This window comes from Brassica napus, chromosome C1 (assembly GCF_020379485.1).
Source record: "Brassica napus cultivar Da-Ae chromosome C1, Da-Ae, whole genome shotgun sequence".
NCBI lineage: Eukaryota > Viridiplantae > Streptophyta > Magnoliopsida > Brassicales > Brassicaceae > Brassica > Brassica napus.
The window spans coordinates 1,481,224-1,499,800 of NC_063444.1; the positions used below are offsets into that span (position 1 = coordinate 1,481,224).

Genomic DNA, 18,577 nt, shown 5'->3' on the forward strand with positions numbered 1-18,577 from the left:
CAATGTCAACATGGTCCCACGTTTGATCATATTCAACCGAGCAGTAAACTAAAAACGTGGCTACATAAAATAATGTTTAAATTGTGCTAAACAGATTTTACCGCTGTCGTACAGGTGTAACGCTTTCATTGTTACTAATACAAAAGCAATGCAGAATGGTTTACTGCAAAAGTTACACTCAGCTTTTCTGTATTGTTTTCATTTACTTCTACAGTTTTTCATTATCACTAACCCAAACAGACAATGTTATTAAGAACGTTACACTCAACTTTGTTCCTTTGAGAGGAACGTTACACTCAACTTTGTTCCTTTGAGAGAAACGTTACACTCAGTGTTCTTGTATTTACTTTTACAGCTTGTAATTATTCGCTAGCTACTCTTTCTTACCGTAACAGGAAGCGTTACTAAAAACAACTTTGTTACCTTTGAGCAAACGTTACACTTAGCAATATTCTTGTATTTACCTTTTCAGCTTGTAATTATTCACTAATTACTCTTTCTTACCGTTACCGAAAGTGTTATTAAAAACATTACACCCAACTTTGTTGCCTTCGAGAGCCCGTCTTCGAAAATGTCAATCTCGTATACTATTATCACCTGAAGCCATACAATTAATTACAAATCTTTTCCTTTTCCACCCAAATAGCCATATCAGTCCTGATTGTTTCAAATATTTATGCGTTCAGTAGTAAAAAAACTCATAAATTTTTTTGTATGCACATTTTCTGTTCCAAACACCAAACGTAAAGTCTCGAAGAATATTTTTAATATACGGATTTGTAATATATCTTTTAATTTGTATGCCAAAGAACCTTACCTACCTGGCTACCTGACAAAAGTAAGGGAACCTTGTTAGTCTATCAGTCTATTTCTAAGATTTTGAGCTCTTAATTAATAGTCGGAGTTGTCAACACACTGCTTGTGGTAATGTCTAAGCTTTATTAATAGACCTTGTGGATATTTTAACTAATACTCCTTCCGTTTTTTTATATAAGTCGTTTTAAAGAAATTTTTATGTTCCAAATTATATAACGTTTTGGGTTTTCTATGTAAAATTTATTAACACTTAATGTTATATGATCAATGATAATATATCTTCTATTTTATTATTGGTTGATTTGTGGTTATATAAATAATTAATGATGTTTTTGTTTAGAAAATATAAAAAATTAATGATTTCTTAATCTATGTGCACAATTTTAAAACGACTTATATTAAAAAACGGAGGGAGTATGTTTTTTTGCTTAAGATATCTTTACTAATGTTCGAAAGTAGAAAAACTACAATTATTTAAATTCGGTAATTCTTATACTTAATTGTTTTAATTATTACTGGCGCGCGGGTATGAATTTTCAGTTTTTAATTATTTATTTTATTAAATAATGTATTTGTAATATTCGTTCATATTATATTCATTAAGTAAATATTTTTTTTCATCTTAAACTATCTATTTTTTTACGAATGTGTGATATCATATTAAAAAAAATGAGTATAGAGTTAATTAGATAATTTTAAAAACATAAATTTTTATTTCGTGTGCGATATCATATAAATAATGATCCGTCCAGTTAACAAAATTCATGATTATTTTATGTGTAATTTTTTTTATTTTGACCATTTCCTTAAAACTATATTAAATTTTACATATTTTAATTAGAATATTTTTAATACCTTTACCTTTTTATTTGAAATGCAACTCAATATTTTTCTAACAATTATAACAAAATATTTAAAAAATATTTTTAGAATTTGTTTGAAAGATATGAAAATTACATTTTAAATTAAAATTATCCTAAAATATGATAAGTTTTGATGTAAACGAAAACTCAGATTATGTCAAAAATAATGATATTCAATGACAATAACAATTTTAATTGATTATTTTTTAAAAATATATTTACAAAAATATTTTTTGAAAGAAAATTCATTTATCTTTCAAATATAAAATGAAAATATTATAATTAAATAATAAAAAATATAAATAAAAACCATAAATTTAGCAAATGACAACTGAGTTATATTATGCTAAAAAATTTTTTCTAACAATTTATCAAATGACAAATGAGTTATGAGTAAATAATACCATATAATTTTTAAAAACATAGTCATTCTTAAATATTTTTTGAATAAATAATTATTTTTAAATTTAAGCAACTGAAAATAATATCCGTACAATTGTGTGAGTCAAAATCTAGTTTTATTGATGCATGTTATATATTAGTGATGTATGTTTTAGGTAACATTTTAATGATGCACGTTTTTAAACATCTCAATTATTAAAATTATGCACGTAAGGATAACTCATGAGTTTTTTTGGTTGATTAAATAACATTATGTCCAAATTTATTTAAGAATATTCCATTAAGGTAACTGAAAAAGACAAACAATAAAATAGGAAGTTTAAATTCATTTAAGCATATTTCATTAATGTAACTGAAAAGACAAGTAATAAATTATGCAGTTTTATTCGTTTTAGGATATTTCATAAATGCAACTAAAAAAGACAAGAAAAAAAAAGAGTTTAATTAATGAAGTAAGAACATTTTCAAATGGATACTTCTCTTTTAATAATATAGATGTTATTGAGGGAATAATATATTTATACCACCAATTTATTCTAGGTAAACCAAGTAGTCATTAATATCAACAACTATTTTTATAGTCTCACCCTTTCCCTAATTAAAATCCACTAAGTACCAATAGCGATTCATTATATTTCTATAAATGCAAGAATATCCATTAAAATCCGCACTACAAGAAAACAGCGGCATACTGAGGGAAAAAATCGTCGGTATGTCGTCGGAATAGAATTTCCGACGGAATTCCGAGGAAATGAATTTCCTCGGAATATTCCGAGGACTTTTTTTGTCGGAAATTCCTCGGAATATTCCGAGGAATATGTCGTCGGAATATTCCGAGGGATACACTTCCTCGGAATATTTCCAAAATTAAAAAAAAAATTATAAATTTATTTTTTTAAATTGAAATTCAAAAATATAAAATTAAAATTGAAATAGAAAACATATTTAAAATACAAAAAATAATAAAATAGTTTTTATAAATAAAAAAATGTTTTATAAATACAAAATTAGTTTTAATAAATATAAATATTTTTATAAATATGAAATCATCTTTTTATAAATACAAAATAGTTTTTATCAATACAAAAAATAATAAAATAGTGTTTATAAATAAAAAAATGTTTTATAAATACAAAATTAGTTTTAATAAATATAAATATTTTTATAGATATGAAATCATCTTTTTATAAATACAAAATAGTATTTATAAATACAAAAAATAATAAAATAATGTTTATAAATCAAAAAATGTTTTATAAATACAAAATTAATTTTAAAATATGAAATCATCTTTTATAAATCCAAAAAACGAATTTATATACAAAGAACGTTTTGTATATTTAAAAATAGTTTTTATAAATACAAAAAAAAAAATAGTGTTTATAAATCAAAAAAATGTTTTATAAATACAAAATTAGTTTTAATAAATATAAATATTTTTATAAATATGAAATCATCTTTTATAAATCCAAAAATCGAATTTATATACAAAAACGTTATGTAAAATCGAATTTATATAAACGTTTTGTAAATACAAAAATAATAAACAATTTATAAAAAAAGTTCTAAATCAATTCAACACAACCAAATCACAATTCTAAACCTATTACACAACAAATCACAATCCTACCCAATCACCCTAACAAAAATCTATCAAAAATTTCTAAAATCATCAAATCTACTTAAAAACCTAACAAATAGGACCTAAGAGAATGGGATAAGGTCCTTACATGATTTGTAAAGGAATGGAAAGGATTCGCCGGAGAGATCGTCGCGAGGGAAGGTGGAGAACGCCGGAAGGAGAGAGAGATCGCCGGAGAGGAAGAAGAGAGAAATGGGGAAGAAGAGAGAAATGGGGAAGAAGATGCGGTTCGAGTTTATAAAACCTTGGGTCAGACGGATATTTTCCGTCGGAATTCCCTCAGTATTTTCAATTTCAATTTTCGCGAAATATTTGGCGGCTTGTTTGCCCGGTTAAATGAAAATATTCCGAGGAAATTCCGACGGCCACTTAAATATCCGTCGGAATTTCCTCGGAATATTTTCATTAATTCGAGGAAAAAGAATATCATGTGCATGTATTTCTATTAATTTATATTGTTCCTCGGAATTTCCTCGGAATATTCCGAGGAAATTCTGAGGAACTAGTGTTTGGGGTTTCAAAATCTCGAATGTTTTTTTATAAACGGATCGATCGATGTATTTATGTCCAAAAACGCATCGATCGATCACTAAGATGGACCAAAGCGTAACAATGTGATCGATCGATGAGATTATCCCATCGATCGATCAAGGATATCAAGTGTTCCTCGGAATTTCCTCGGAATATTCCGAGGAAATTCTGAGGAACTAGTGTTTGGGGTTTCAAAATCTCGAATGTTTTTTTATAAACGGATCGATCGATGTATTTATGTCCAAAAACGCATCGATCGATCACTAAGATGGACCAAAGCGTAACAATGTGATCGATCGATGAGATTATCCCATCGATCAATCAAGGATATCAAGTGTTCCTCGGAATTTCCTCGGAATATTCCGAGGAAATTTTGAGGAACTAGTGTTTGGGGTTTCAAAATCTCGAATGTTTTTTTATAAACGGATCGATCGATGTAGTTATGTCCAAAAACGCATCGATCGATCACTAAGATGGACCAAAGCGTAACAATGTGATCGATCGATGGGTATATGTCCAAAAACGCATCGATCGATCACTAGTTCGTCGGAATTTCCTCGGAATATTCCGACGGATTGATGTTTCCTCGGAATTCCGTCGGTATATTCCGAGGAAATTTCGAGGAAACCCAAATTTTGGGTTTCCTCGGAATTTCCTCGGAAATTCCTCGGGAAATTCCGAGGATTTCATTTTCCGTCGGAATGTCCGTCAGAATACCGATGTTTTCTTGTAGTGCCGTCTGTATATTATTTATTTCCATATTAAACAAAAATCTTATATATTAAAACAAAAGTCACAATCTGGATTCATGTGTGATTTTTTTAAAATATAGATCCAATGAACCTATTCCTAGAAAGTCATATTACATTTAATCTATAATCTTATCATTTAAATTTTGGATCTACCAGAAACTTTTATTGGACTATCAATAGTTAGATTTAAACAGTGGATGATCTATTGGATTTATAAATAATATAATTAAATAGATATAATTTAATGTTGTAATATTATACCTCTATATGTTAAATATTTAAATATTTGTCTATGTTATTTTTTAAAATTATAAAAATCTTTTTTTAAAATAATAAAAATCATATTATCTAACAATGATTAATCTTTACTACCTTAAACCAATGAAAACAAATTTTAAACTATATAGTTTATTTTAAAAATTAAACAAAAACTAAATGTTTAATTATTTACTCGATAATATAAATCTATGAAGAGAAAAGTTTAATTTCTTAAAAACTTTCTAAATTTGTGAAATGTTACAATATCTTTGAATATGACAATAAAATAATATTTTACTAATCTTTATATATATAGTTACGATTTTAATAATGAAATAATAATCCGAAAATATATATATATAAGAAGATTCAAATACATGTGAAAGTTTGAAACAATCTATTCAATGAAAAAAAAATACTGTAAACTTATTATGTTTTAAAAATTGATAGACACATATATATTATAATATATATCAATTTAGAATTGAAAACAAAATATTTATATAAAAATAAATGAAAACAAAAACCCGCGCGGTTTAGCGGATCGAGATCTAATCTTATATATTAAAACAGAAGTCAAAACATTGATTCATGTGCGATTTTTTTAAAAAATGGACACTCAATAGAAATCAATTATTATTCATTTATTACTAATAATATGGATTAATAATATATCATTCCTAATATAACATCGACTCCTAAAAATCTGGATTGGTTAACAAACTCACTTTGATTCATGTGTGATATTTTTATTTGGATCATCATTTAAATTTTTTATTAAATGTATTTACTTAATGTTAATATATAATCTTTTAACTACTTAAATCATGATATAATTTGATATCTTTTAATTTAAAATATAAATATATCTATTTAATTTTTTTAACAAAATGTGTTGAAAAACATTATAACAATATCTTAATTATCAAAAATTGTATATAAATATTTTTACTAATTTTGTAATTAGTAATGAAATTAATGTTATTATACATTAATATATATACTCAGTTATCTTTTATAAACATTATATTTAACTATTTTTACTATTTTATAGTTATATCTAACATTTTAAAATAAAATATTGTATTTAACTAAATATGATAAAATTATTTTAAACTGATAAATTAATATATTTTATTTTCACAAACATTAAAAAATTTATGCTAGAAATATAATATGTTGGTAGAACGGGTTAACATTAGTAAATTAGATAATTCATGTATAAAATTAACTTATCTTAAAATTTTATATATATATATATAGTTATTATCTTAAATGAATAAACATAAAAAATATTGATAAAAGAAATCTAGCGCTTTGAATTACGGATCATGATCATAATAATTGAATAAAAATAATTTTAAAATATATAATAAAAAATACCAAATATATGTGATGATTTGAAATAATCAACTAACTTACAGCATGAAAACTATCAAATTTTTATATTTAAAATAATTATATATAAACATTTAAATATATATGTAAGTAACTTAAAAAATATATTCTAATTATGTAATATATATATAAACATGAAAATTAATACCCGCATAGTTGTGCGGATCCAAATCTAGTAATAATTAAAAAGAGGTGTATGTATACATATATATGTGTCACGAAAATGAAGTTCCCATATAAAATTAGAAATATGCAATAAGTGGGACCACACTTTGATTATAAAACGAGTTATTCTTGGGTTCACCCCCTAGGGTGAACCTAAAGGTTCACCAACCAATAGAAAATTATCATTTTAAATCTAGTATCTTTTAATTATGGAAACCAAATAACTTGGCAAATTATATTATTTTTTCAAAATAAAATTTAAAAATAAATAAAAATAATATATAAAAAACGAATTCAAAAAAAAAATGTTGTCAACAAAACACTAAACCCTAAACTCTAATACTAAACCCTAAACTCAAATCCTAAACCCTAAATCCTTGGGTAAACCCCTAAACCCTTGGAAAAACACTAAACATGTTGTCAACAAAACACTAAACCCTAAACTCTAATCCTAAACCCTAAACCCTTGGGAAAACCTTAAACCCTTGGGTAAACCCTAAACCCTTGGGTAAACCCTAAACCCTTAGGTAAACCCTAAACTCTTGGAAAAACACTAAACATTTGGATAAATTCTAAATTATAAATCTTAAACACTAAACTCTAAATCTTAAAAATAAATATTTTTTTTAAATAATATTTTTTAGAACTATTGTTATTTTTATTTATTTAATTTTTTTATTTTTTATTTTAATAGCATAATATAATTTGGCAAGTTATTTTCTTTCCTTAATTAAAAGATACTAGATCTAAAATGACAACTTTCTATTGGTTGGTGAACCTAAAGGTTCACCCTAGGGGGTGAATCCAAGAAAAAGTCTTATAAAACCAACCTTTCGTAACACATCCCAAAATGGCGAACTTTGCCTGATCAATTCCTGAGACCTTCCACAAACAATAGAAAAAACATTTCCCAGAAAAAAGAAAAACTAATATGGAGTCTTCTATATCACAAACACTAAGCCAAGTATTAGATCCCACCACGGGTATTCTCATCGTTGTCTCACTTTTCATCTTCATCGGCCTCATCACACGGGGACGAAGGCCTCCGTACCCACCCGGTCCACGTGGTTGGCCCATCATAGGCAATATGTCAATGATGGACCAACTCACTCACCGTGGTTTAGCAAACTTAGCTAAAAAGTACGGTGGCTTGTGCCATCTCCGCATGGGATTTCTCCACATGTACGCCGTTTCCTCGCCAGACGTGGCTAGGCAAGTCCTTCAAGTCCAGGACAGCGTCTTCTCAAACCGACCAGCAACTATAGCTATAAGCTATTTGACTTATGACCGAGCCGACATGGCGTTTGCTCACTACGGACCGTTTTGGAGACAGATGAGGAAAGTTTGTGTCATGAAGGTGTTTAGCCGTAAACGAGCCGAGTCATGGGCTTCTGTTCGTGATGAAGTGGACAGAATGATCCGGTCGGTTTCTAGTAACGTTGGTAAGTTCGTCACTCTCTATGTGCGGTTAAATATTTTAAAAGTGAACAATCATTTTTGTTAGTTTATTATGCATTTGTTTTCTGTGATATATGTGTATTTTAATAGTCAACCAAAAATATCGTAGGTAAGTCTATCAACGTTGGTGAGCAAATTTTTGCACTGACCCGAAACATAACTTACCGGGCAGCGTTCGGGTCAGCATGTGAAAAGGGACAAGACGAGTTCATAAGAATTTTACAAGAGTTCTCTAAGCTTTTTGGAGCCTTCAACGTAGCGGATTTCATACCGTATTTCGGGTGGATCGATCCTCAGGGAATAAACAAGCGGCTCGTGAAGGCCCGTAATGACCTAGACGGATTTATTGACGATATCATCGATGAACACATAAAGAAGAAAGAGAATCAAAACAGTATTGATGCTGGAGATGTTGTTGATACCGATATGGTTGATGATCTTCTTGCTTTTTACAGTGAAGAGGCGAAATTAGTGAGCGAGACAGCGGATCTTCAGAACTCCATCAAACTTACCCGTGACAATATCAAAGCAATCATCATGGTAAATATTTTTCACGAGGCACTAGTAACAGTCATTATTCTTAATGCGTTACGTCATAAAACTCATCTATTTAACCGGTTGTTTTCTCTGCACGTATATATTTTCTGTTTTTACAAGTAGTCTAATATAATATTAGAGAACTTGCGTATGCAGTCGTTTTATTGATAGTAGAAAAATACAAAGGTTTTACGTATATCACACGTAAATAAAATCACCGTATTGGAAAAAATACTATAAGAACATGATTATAGAGAGGTTCTTGGGGTGAAGTTTTTAGCGGAATATAAGATCATGATTATCCCTAAGGGTTTCTTAACAATTTTTTTTTTACACATCTTTTATCTAAATAAAAAAAAAATTAAAAAATGTACCAATCGCGGGTCGTCACGTGTCGGTGGGACCCGCGAACAGTCCACCAAACTCATCACAATCGATCCTTATCCTGCATCTTTTGTGACCGTTTTTTAAACTTTTTGTGGGCCCCAGGGCTAAGAAACACTTACAAAACTATCGATATTTATGCTCTAAGAACCCGTCTCTTAACTTTTAACTAAAAAAATTATAAAAAAATTAAGAACTAGTTCTTAAATAAGAGTTTTAAAAGACGGTTTTTATCGTTTTTGATTAAAAATTAATAGATGAGTTTCTTATATTTCGCTAAGAACCCACCCTAAGAACCTCCAGGTAATCATGCTCTAACGTCATGTGAATTGACTTATTTTACTTTTTCGATAGGACGTTATGTTTGGAGGAACGGAAACGGTAGCGTCAGCGATAGAGTGGGCATTGACTGAGTTATTACGGAGCCCAGAGGATCTAAAACGAGTCCAACAAGAACTCGCTGAAGTTGTCGGACTTGACCGACGTGTGGAAGAATCAGACATCGAGAAGTTGACTTTTCTGAAATGCACACTCAAAGAAACCCTAAGGCTACACCCACCGATCCCACTCCTCCTCCACGAAACCGCAGAGGACACTGAGATCGACGGTTACTTCGTTCCCAAGAAATCTCGCGTTATGATCAACGCGTTTGCGATTGGACGCGACAAGAACTCTTGGGTTGATCCCGAAACGTTTAGACCGTCGAGGTTTTTGGAACCGGGCGTACCAGATTTCAAAGGGAGTAACTTCGAGTTTATACCATTCGGGTCGGGTCGTCGGTCGTGCCCGGGTATGCAGCTCGGGTTATACGCGCTTGAACTAGCCGTGGCCCATATATTACATTGCTTCACGTGGAAATTACCTGATGGCATGAAACCAAGCGAGCTTGATATGAGCGACGTGTTTGGTCTGACGGCTCCTAAAGCCACGCGTCTCTACGCTGTCCCGTGCACGCGCCTTATTTGTTCTGTTTAAGTTATGGTTCGAAGCACGTGGCGGGTGAAATGAAAGGTGGTTGGTATGGTTGATGGTTCTTGAAAGTGGTGTGAGAAGTCAAACGAAGCCCTGAAAATTTGTGGATGTTATATAATACTATATGTTTATGTATTTGTTGTGTACACGTACACACGTGTGTTCTGGATGAAACATAAAGTGGCTCTTTATTTCGTTTTTCATCTTCTTTTGTGGGAATTTTTTCCTTGCATGAAATGTAAACGCTGAAAAATAAGATTTTTTTTTACAACTAATTTGCATATTACAAAAGTATACTAATGATCCAAGGATTTTGCAAACATAAGCATTTCCATCACTATGAGTCCAGAAAAGAGTTTGGCAACCGGTGAACTAAGTGAAAACTCATCAACGTTACGATTTGAGGAACCTAATGTTAGAGAAATTTGGAGGCGATAGCTTTCAATTTTTAGTTTTGAAAAGCCAATTATTTTCGTGTAGTTTTTAAAAAAGTCAGATCACTTGATAGAAAAAGTTAAATTCTAAACTCTTCACGTATTTTCTTATTTAATTTTATTTTGTTAAGGTCGCGTCTTCTTTATTGAAAAGTTTTATAGTATATCTTATATATTCTCATTCATATGGAAAAACATTGTAGTCTTTATTGAAAACGCACCTATCACTTATGTATCATGAATGTATGTGTTGATTACTTATTTTTAACACCATCGACGATCAGATTTCTAGATGGATGGCAAAATCCATGTTTAAACTACTCACTTAAAAAATAATGTAACAACCAGAATGCATCAAGTACTAAACGATCCCTACTTCAACTACCTTGACGAAATCAATAAATTACAATTACTTAGATTTTTTGTAGCTACACGTAGCACATTCATTAACATATATGTAGTACCATACGTGGACTATCGAATATCACAAAATAATTGCAAACATATGGTTATCAGTATTAAATATGCCCCCTGAAAAATATTCAATCATATAGAAAATCTCCGAAAGATAATCAAAGCCTGTAACTAATTGGCGGTGCCTCCTTGACTTCACATTATTTCGTGGTGGAAGGATAAGAAAATGACAAATTTATAGACAAGCTACAAGCTGTGAATTATGAAGCAATCATCGCTAATATTAGCTCCAAGCCAAACCTAACATTTAAGGCTTGAATATCTAAGCCATAGCTTTGTAAAGAACTTGGTTCGAGTAGGGTTTGTCATTGTCTTCTAGATAAGACAGCTTCTCGACCCATCTCCTATTCAAGTTATATATATACTGTTATAGCAGTACCACCAAAAATTGAGAAGGCGCTTAATTTGTGGTTTTTAAAGCATTTCTAATCCAACTTCAATTTTTTACTCTAAAATGAAATAAAAGTAGATATAAAATACTAAATGCTTCAATCCAACTTCCTATCTCACTTCATAATAAAGTTTATTTTATTTATGGAGTAATCTATTTTTTTGTTTGTTCATTAACTCTATTATAGAGTGAAAAATAAAATGGAATTAAAGTACTTTTATTCCATATCAACTTTTACTCTATTTTGAAAAAAAAATGGAGTTTTACGTTTGGAGGAGATGCTTTTAATCATTTTTCTGAAAGATTCTTACTTGTGATTGTGGGGGACAATTCAGTCACGTGACCCCATTTCCATTAAAGATTTGTTGGACAACCATGCTAAGATTTCATGAAATAAATGCAGTAATGGATGGTTTTTAATACTCCCTCCGTTTAAACTATATGATGTTTTAGAATGTTTATGTTGTTTCAAAATATATGATGTTTTAAAATTTTAAGGTTAATTTTAACTTTATTGGAAACTGTTTAACCAGTTCCTTTTTATAATTGGCTGAATGATTTTAAAACTATATTTTTGAAAATGCTTTTCAGAAGAATATAATTTTTTTAATCTTTGTGCAGTAAACCAAAACATAATATATTATGAAATGGATGGAGTATATTTTACTAAAACAAACGAGGCGATGCATGTGTTTTATTCATTTACTGTTGATTGATTCTGATTTGGATGGACCACGAGAGCGGTGAAGAAAATAACATTGAGACCATGGACATCTCTCAAGTTATTTGTACACCCTTTCCAAATTTTAATAAAATATTCAATATAGTGAAATAGTTTTTAAATATGCATAAACCCTGATTTATAAACTTTTCTAAAGAAAAAAAATTGTTTGCAAATTGGGACTATGCTCAGTTTGAAAAGGCATGACAAATTTAATATGACCTTGAAAGGTAAAAACCTCGAACTTCTACTCACTTTTTCAGACGTACAAATACAAACAGAGTCCACGTTTAAAACTTTCAGATTTCAGTTTTTCGCCTTAATAATAGAGGAAACAAGAAGCCACGGTAGCTAAAAGAGACAATACGGTCAGAGAAAACGGTAACATGTGGTGGTGGATTCAGCACGACGACGCTGTAAAATAATAACAACGCATAAGTTGTCGTCTTTCCCCGGCGTTGAAGAACGTTCAAACAAAGACGATAGTAATTAACAAACAAACAAAACAAAAGAAACCCATAATGTCTACGTATAATTAATTGCTTACTTTTTGTTCTTGTCAGCAGTTCAAACATGTGATATATATGATAAAGGAAAAAGGTCCCGTATTATTTTTCTCATGTACGAATATGTTAGAATCTCAGTCTTCTTATTCATATTATCTGATGATTGTCAAATTTGGAGTTTGAACATTTATATGAAATCACTATATACCTGCGTTTTCTTGTCAAATTCCGATTTGCTACGTTGTCCATAAAGAGGTAAATGTTCTTATATATGATGGATTAGCTCTATCTCAAAATTTTCTCCTCTGATCATCACACCTTACACCAATCTGAAAATAATTGTTGACCTCTCAATTATTTTTGTGTTGAAAGTGATCTGACAACCTTTCTGAAAACAATCTGTTAATTATTCACTTGAAAATGAATCTTTTTTCATCATCTGATGAATGAATTATGAATTGCCTAATTGAAAGACCGGATAAAGTGATGGCTTAAGATATTTTAGATGTCTAAAATATTTAATTTCAACCAGCTTCATCATTTTTTAATAATTTCTAAGTTTACTAACCAATTATATTATTTTTATTAGTTGACAGATATTTGGAATAAAACTACCTAACTAATATTTTCGAAAGAAACAATACAGATGATTAGTCTGGTTCCAATTTTTTTAATCAAAGTCTACGACATAACTCTATTGTTGTCTTGCGCAGATTGCAAAATAAGAAGGTAAAACTCTCTATTCTCCTATCTATATAATAAGAAAATACATTGCACGTTGTTTACATCAAAATGTGGGAACAAAAACTTATACCTGTTTAAATTAATTGGATGTTTAAATTACTAATTAAATTATAAAATTAAAATAATATATTAAATATCTGTTTTGTATGATATGTTATTATTCACAACTCACAAGTGATAAAATTTATATTATTTTATTTTCATAAAATTTTATATTATAATATATTAGTTATTATAATTTATGAATAATAAACTGTTGATTATTTATTATTTATATATTGTAATTGTCTAAAAAATTTATAAAATAATTGTCGCGGTTTTATGAGGTTTATCTCCTAAACATATTCATGACAGTTATATGCAAATATTAAAGATATTGACAAATTTATAGCAAACTCGATGAGTTGTTATCAAGGCTGAAATTACTTTTACAAATGTGACAATAGAAACATATAAACAAACTTTGTTTTAGTTTATCGTTAGATTCACGATGTAATATATAGAACATGACACGAATATTGGTTTAAATTTATTTAATCCAGCTCTATATTTGTCATAGTTAATAAACATTATTATCTTCTTCTTTTTTGTCAACTAAACATTATTTATCTATTGATTGTAATACACGTTAACTCCATTTTTTTAAATGTCTCAATAACAAAAGGTTCGAAAGTTTTCATTTTATTTTCATCAGAATCAAATTTTCAGAGAACGTTCAACGCTTGAAAAAACATTTCATAAAGATAATTACAAAACAATCATCAGAGAATCAAATTTTCAGTTTGGCTTTCTACAAAAGGAAACAAGAACGTTCAACGCAAGACAGTGGATTTAAAACGTTTCATTCAAAATAATTACAAAACAGAAGCTGTCGACGAATGTCACAAACAAACATGTAAAGTTTAGTGAAAGTGTGAAACGTATCTAATTTGGTTTTCGTTTAGAGAGTGTCTCGAAAAACAGGGTAATAAGTGTCGATTTCGAGCCTCTCTAGGATTTGCTGAGTCTTCCATAGATATGAAGAGTGACCTTCCACCATATCGGTCACATCCACCTGTAAAATGTTGAAATCAAGAGGTGAAATAATACTAATTAACAATTGAAACTTTACAATTATCGAAAACGATCTCACATCTTTTTATTATTTGTAATAACAATCAGCTAGTAATGAATTTTTTTTGAAAGAGATAGCTTACATTTTCGATTCCAGGGACGCAAATGGGTTGTATTCCGGCTAACCCTTGGGATAATAGACTGTGGAAGCAACGGAGTTAGGTAGGGTAAATAAAAACTGAAATAATGTAAGTGTTATTATGTAATGAATGTACCTTGCGCGGAAGGCAACACCGAGGGTCCAATCATTTGTTGCATATACATTGATGAATCTTCCAGCTACCATCTACCAAAAAGGACCGCATAAAATATTAAATATAAGAACTCATTCAATAGATTCGATTCTATGGGTGTGAGATGTTGATACTATAGTAAGGTAATGAACTCAAAACAGAGTTTAATTTTACCTTTCTTACGTCTCGCCAGTTTTCGTTATTGATTGAAATGGGTGCTCCAAGAATAACAACTCTTTCCACTAGTTCAGCTGCCACGTTAGATGTGTGGAAAGGAAACCTCACATTAAACAAAACATAGATTCGATAATTTAAGGCAATCTTCTCTAATTAAAACACATAGGAAACTACCGTTTTGTTCGGTTTCGGCCAGAGTCTGGAGGCATTTGAAGATGACACGCGCACCAAGCGAGAATCCCACGAGAGTAATGGGTCTGATATCACATAATTCGAAGCATAAATCATATACATATAGATTTAACTTTTAATAACTTCATTTACTTGCATCAGCGATGAACTCTTTACCTATTTCCTTGCAAGCCTTTTTGTAGCACTTCAGCTAGAAGTTTTCCCGCTTTATCCGACCTAAACAAATTGGATTATAGTAGCCATTAGCCACAGGTTTACTTAGAATGCAAATACCAACACGCAGGTTTCAAAAGATTTGGTCATTAGTTGGAAATGCGATGTGTAAATGGTGCATCACTTTCATAGAACGACTACCTAGCTTGCTAGGGAAGGAGGTGTTACCTATCAATAGCAATACTCCATTTGCTATCTATGAAATCTGCAGCTACTAAGATTGTCGCTGGCCATGCCAATGCCAATAAAAGAGAGCTCAGAACAGTGTGCATTGCTCCTTGTTTCATCAATTCCATGGCCAGTCCTGCAGGAAATCATCATATTGATATCACAATTTTTCCTTAGAAAATTGACATTGTTGTCACATTAACATGGTTGTTTAGTAGGATGAAAACCAATTACTTGAAGTAAGCCAATCCTGAATTGCAGTGCTCACTAAGATAAGATTCTTGGACTCCCATTGCAGCGTGTACCTGAAATAGTAAAGACCATACATTACGAAGCAGATATAGCACAATTCTTGAGAAGCAGACACAAACAACTGATGCAAGGAGCAGCTCGAGATATTAAATCCTGATTTCTATTTACTATACAAAAGTTTGAGCAGACGACATACCTCTCCAAACTACTAGTTAACCCTTGCCATGGTTTCACAAAATCTTCTTCTTCAAAAACAACACCAGCAACCAAGACTTCCACTGCTAGCCGCTGTTACAATGATTTTCACATATCTTTCACATCAGTCAAAAACGGAAAAACTAATTATCAAATAAAGGAGGGAGAGGAGACACAACCAATTTCTGATACTCTCAAAATGCACACAAAGATCTAGTAGCCAATTGAAAATAAGCACTCACTCCTTGATTATGATTTTCGCCAATAGCTTTGAATTCAAACTCCTCAAGATCCCCAATCCTCCTTGCCATCTTAGTCCCTGTGAGACCAGCTCCAGCAGCTGGATACGAAAACATTTTTAAAAGCAAGCATTAGTGACGCTGTAGACGCTCCCTCACAAAGAATTGATACATTCGTGAGGATGAAAGAGAAGCCAAAAAAACTAGTGGCTAATTGTATGCACACAAATACGACAAAAAGTGAACTGATCTACACTTATTCACCTCCAAATGATGCTGCAACCGCAACCGAGCCAGCAACAGTTCCAGCAGCACTAGCCGCAGCAGCAAACCCACCAGCTCCGATCACCGGCACCAGTGTGCCCAGTGTTGGTGCCAGTGCACCAAACCCCGCGGCAATAGCTGGAGCAGCCAATCCTGTTTAATACAACCATGAAAACGAAATTAGGTAACCAAAACAAAATGCGCTTATATCAAGAAAGAAAGTTACAGGTTCAGGTTGAATTTTCCGTACCACCAGTGATGGCCATCAAAGTTCCCCCAGTTAAAGCAGCGGCACCAATGATGCCTCCACGCTTCCACTTAGCCCATGTACTCGAAGAAGATGCAGCATCCTGACCATTCATTTCAGCAGATTTCTGAAGGGCCATGGCAGAGCATGCCACCATTGTCTCAATTGCTTCCTAGAAATTGAAGATCCAAATATATTATAATAATGAAACTAAATACGAAATTCTCATAAAACAAAACAATTGCCAAAACAAGAAGCACCGGAACCTACAGCAGTGCTAATTCCATATCAACGATGATACTATGTAAAAGTAAGAAACTTTACAATAAGGAAGAAGTAAATATACGAACCACTTTAATCCACTCAATGTTAAACCAGGTGGCGAGTAAACGGAGAGCAACGCGGTGACGAGCATCATATCCTTTTCTACGGCGAGTACATTTCTTAACCTCTTGATACTTATCCGACAAGCAAGCAGAGAGCAGCTCATAAAGAACATTGATCTTCCTCTGATGGCTAAGCAATATCAAATCCTCGACAGATTTATCATCTTCAACAACTTCAGGGTTGTGGCTTCCATCTCTAATCACTACACCCGCTTCAAGACTCTCTCTTTCAGCAGCAGCATCCGACTCCTCCTTATCGTTAACCTTATCCTTCTCCACAGCTTTCGATTTAACCTCGGGAACAGCGTACTTCTCGCGGCACTCGTTTTCGTACTCCTGATGCTTCTCCTTCTTAGCATCTATAGATAAAGAGCTCCGAATGCTATGAACCATAGCGTCAGCAGCTTTAGCTAAAGCCATCTCCTGCTCCACCATTTCGACGGAAGCTTCACTCGCTTCTTCTGAGAGTAGCCTCGTGAACTAACACAACGAATCAAAAATACAAGTTAATGAGCCATCACTTAATCAAAACGGTACCGGATCGATTGCGAGAATTAGCCATACCGCACCGATGTGATGCTTAGCCGGAGAAGAGTTAGCAGTCTCCTCGAGACCAAGCCAAGCTGATGAATCAATATCGAGACATCTGTAAATAGAAATGAATTATCAGGAACCAATTCAAGAATCGACAACGACGACGACGACGACGAGATCACCTGAAAACGGGACGGAGAAGGCCCGACGTCTCGTGTACCCAGAGGTTAGGGTCATCGGAGACGGAATCGCCGCTACTGCAATTGCTTCTCCGTTCCTCGGAATGATCACACTCTTCGTCGTCGTCTAGCGCAGCGGGGATCCCCAGCGGCTGAGTCTGGTTGATTTGCGCTTGGTTTAGCGCGATCGCGAACAACGCGCCGGCAGCGTATCTCTGCGTCGGAGTCAAATTCGACGTAGCTTCTTCCACCATGGCGCGGGAAAAAGGTAAACCGATCTCTTCTTCACCGATCAGCTGAACAGAGAAGTTAGATCACCGTCAGATTTTGAAATCGCCGAGGAAGATGAACCCGTGACTAACGTTGAATGAGTCAATCCTTAGTTTTGATTTTTTTTTTCCCGGGTCAAATAGCGACGAGACATCTGTCTTCACTCTGTTGACTCATCATACGAAACGACGTCGTTAGTGGTCATCTCCGAAAAAATTAAATCGCCATATGAAAAAACTCCGTTGCCGGGACTCGAACCCGGGTCTCTCGGGTGAGAGCCGAGTATCCTGACCAGCTAGACTACAACGGATTGGTGTTCTTTCAGATAATGTATATCTGATGTACCTAAAATAGCAAAGATAGTAAAGTCCTGTTCGTTTGGTTGCCGCAGGTTTCGGCGTCAGCATCAGCGTTAATGAGGACAGTTGTTGTTTGTTTCGCAGACGCTGACGCTGCCGCAGCCGCAT

The 18,577-nt window shown here is 32.1% G+C and overlaps 2 protein-coding genes and 1 non-coding gene across 3 annotated transcripts; 1 reads left to right on the top strand and 2 right to left on the bottom strand.

The window, feature by feature from the left end:
• Positions 1-7,758: 7,758 nt before the first annotated feature.
• On the top strand, positions 7,759-10,181 carry LOC106448204 (cytochrome P450 84A1-like). The gene is given in 3 exon segments (NM_001315856.1): positions 7,759-8,269; positions 8,395-8,825; positions 9,561-10,181. Coding segments are annotated over 3 exon segments (1,563 nt in total).
• A 3,986-nt stretch (positions 10,182-14,167) lies between these two features.
• On the bottom strand, positions 14,168-18,235 carry LOC106448124 (transmembrane and coiled-coil domain-containing protein 4). Its single transcript, XM_013890075.3, has 15 exons — positions 17,844-18,235; positions 17,692-17,773; positions 17,092-17,607; positions 16,745-16,913; positions 16,495-16,647; positions 16,234-16,331; positions 15,993-16,084; positions 15,779-15,849; positions 15,545-15,680; positions 15,320-15,379; positions 15,146-15,228; positions 14,969-15,045; positions 14,777-14,847; positions 14,645-14,702; positions 14,168-14,502 (listed from the first exon to the last, which is right to left on the bottom strand). Exons 1-15 carry the CDS (start codon positions 18,092-18,094, stop codon positions 14,389-14,391), a joined length of 2,031 nt encoding a protein of 676 aa, XP_013745529.1. The 5' UTR covers positions 18,095-18,235; the 3' UTR covers positions 14,168-14,388.
• A 112-nt stretch (positions 18,236-18,347) lies between these two features.
• Positions 18,348-18,420, bottom strand: TRNAE-CUC. The gene has a single exon. It is a non-coding gene; the product is annotated as a tRNA-Glu (tRNA).
• Between the last annotated feature and the right edge of the window lie 157 nt (positions 18,421-18,577).

Excerpts from the sequence above, each read along its gene's own strand:
- LOC106448124 (XM_013890075.3), bottom strand. The coding sequence starts at position 18,094 with ATGGTGGAAGAAGCTACGTCGAATTTGACTCCGACGCAGAGATACGCT. Across the intron at positions 15,681-15,778 it reads TCAGGATTGGCTTACTTCAA|GACTGGCCATGGAATTGATG; the intron begins GTAATTGGTTTT and ends GATTTCCTGCAG. Across the intron at positions 14,703-14,776 it reads GGTGTTGCCTTCCGCGCAAG|TCTATTATCCCAAGGGTTAG; the intron begins GTACATTCATTA and ends TTGCTTCCACAG.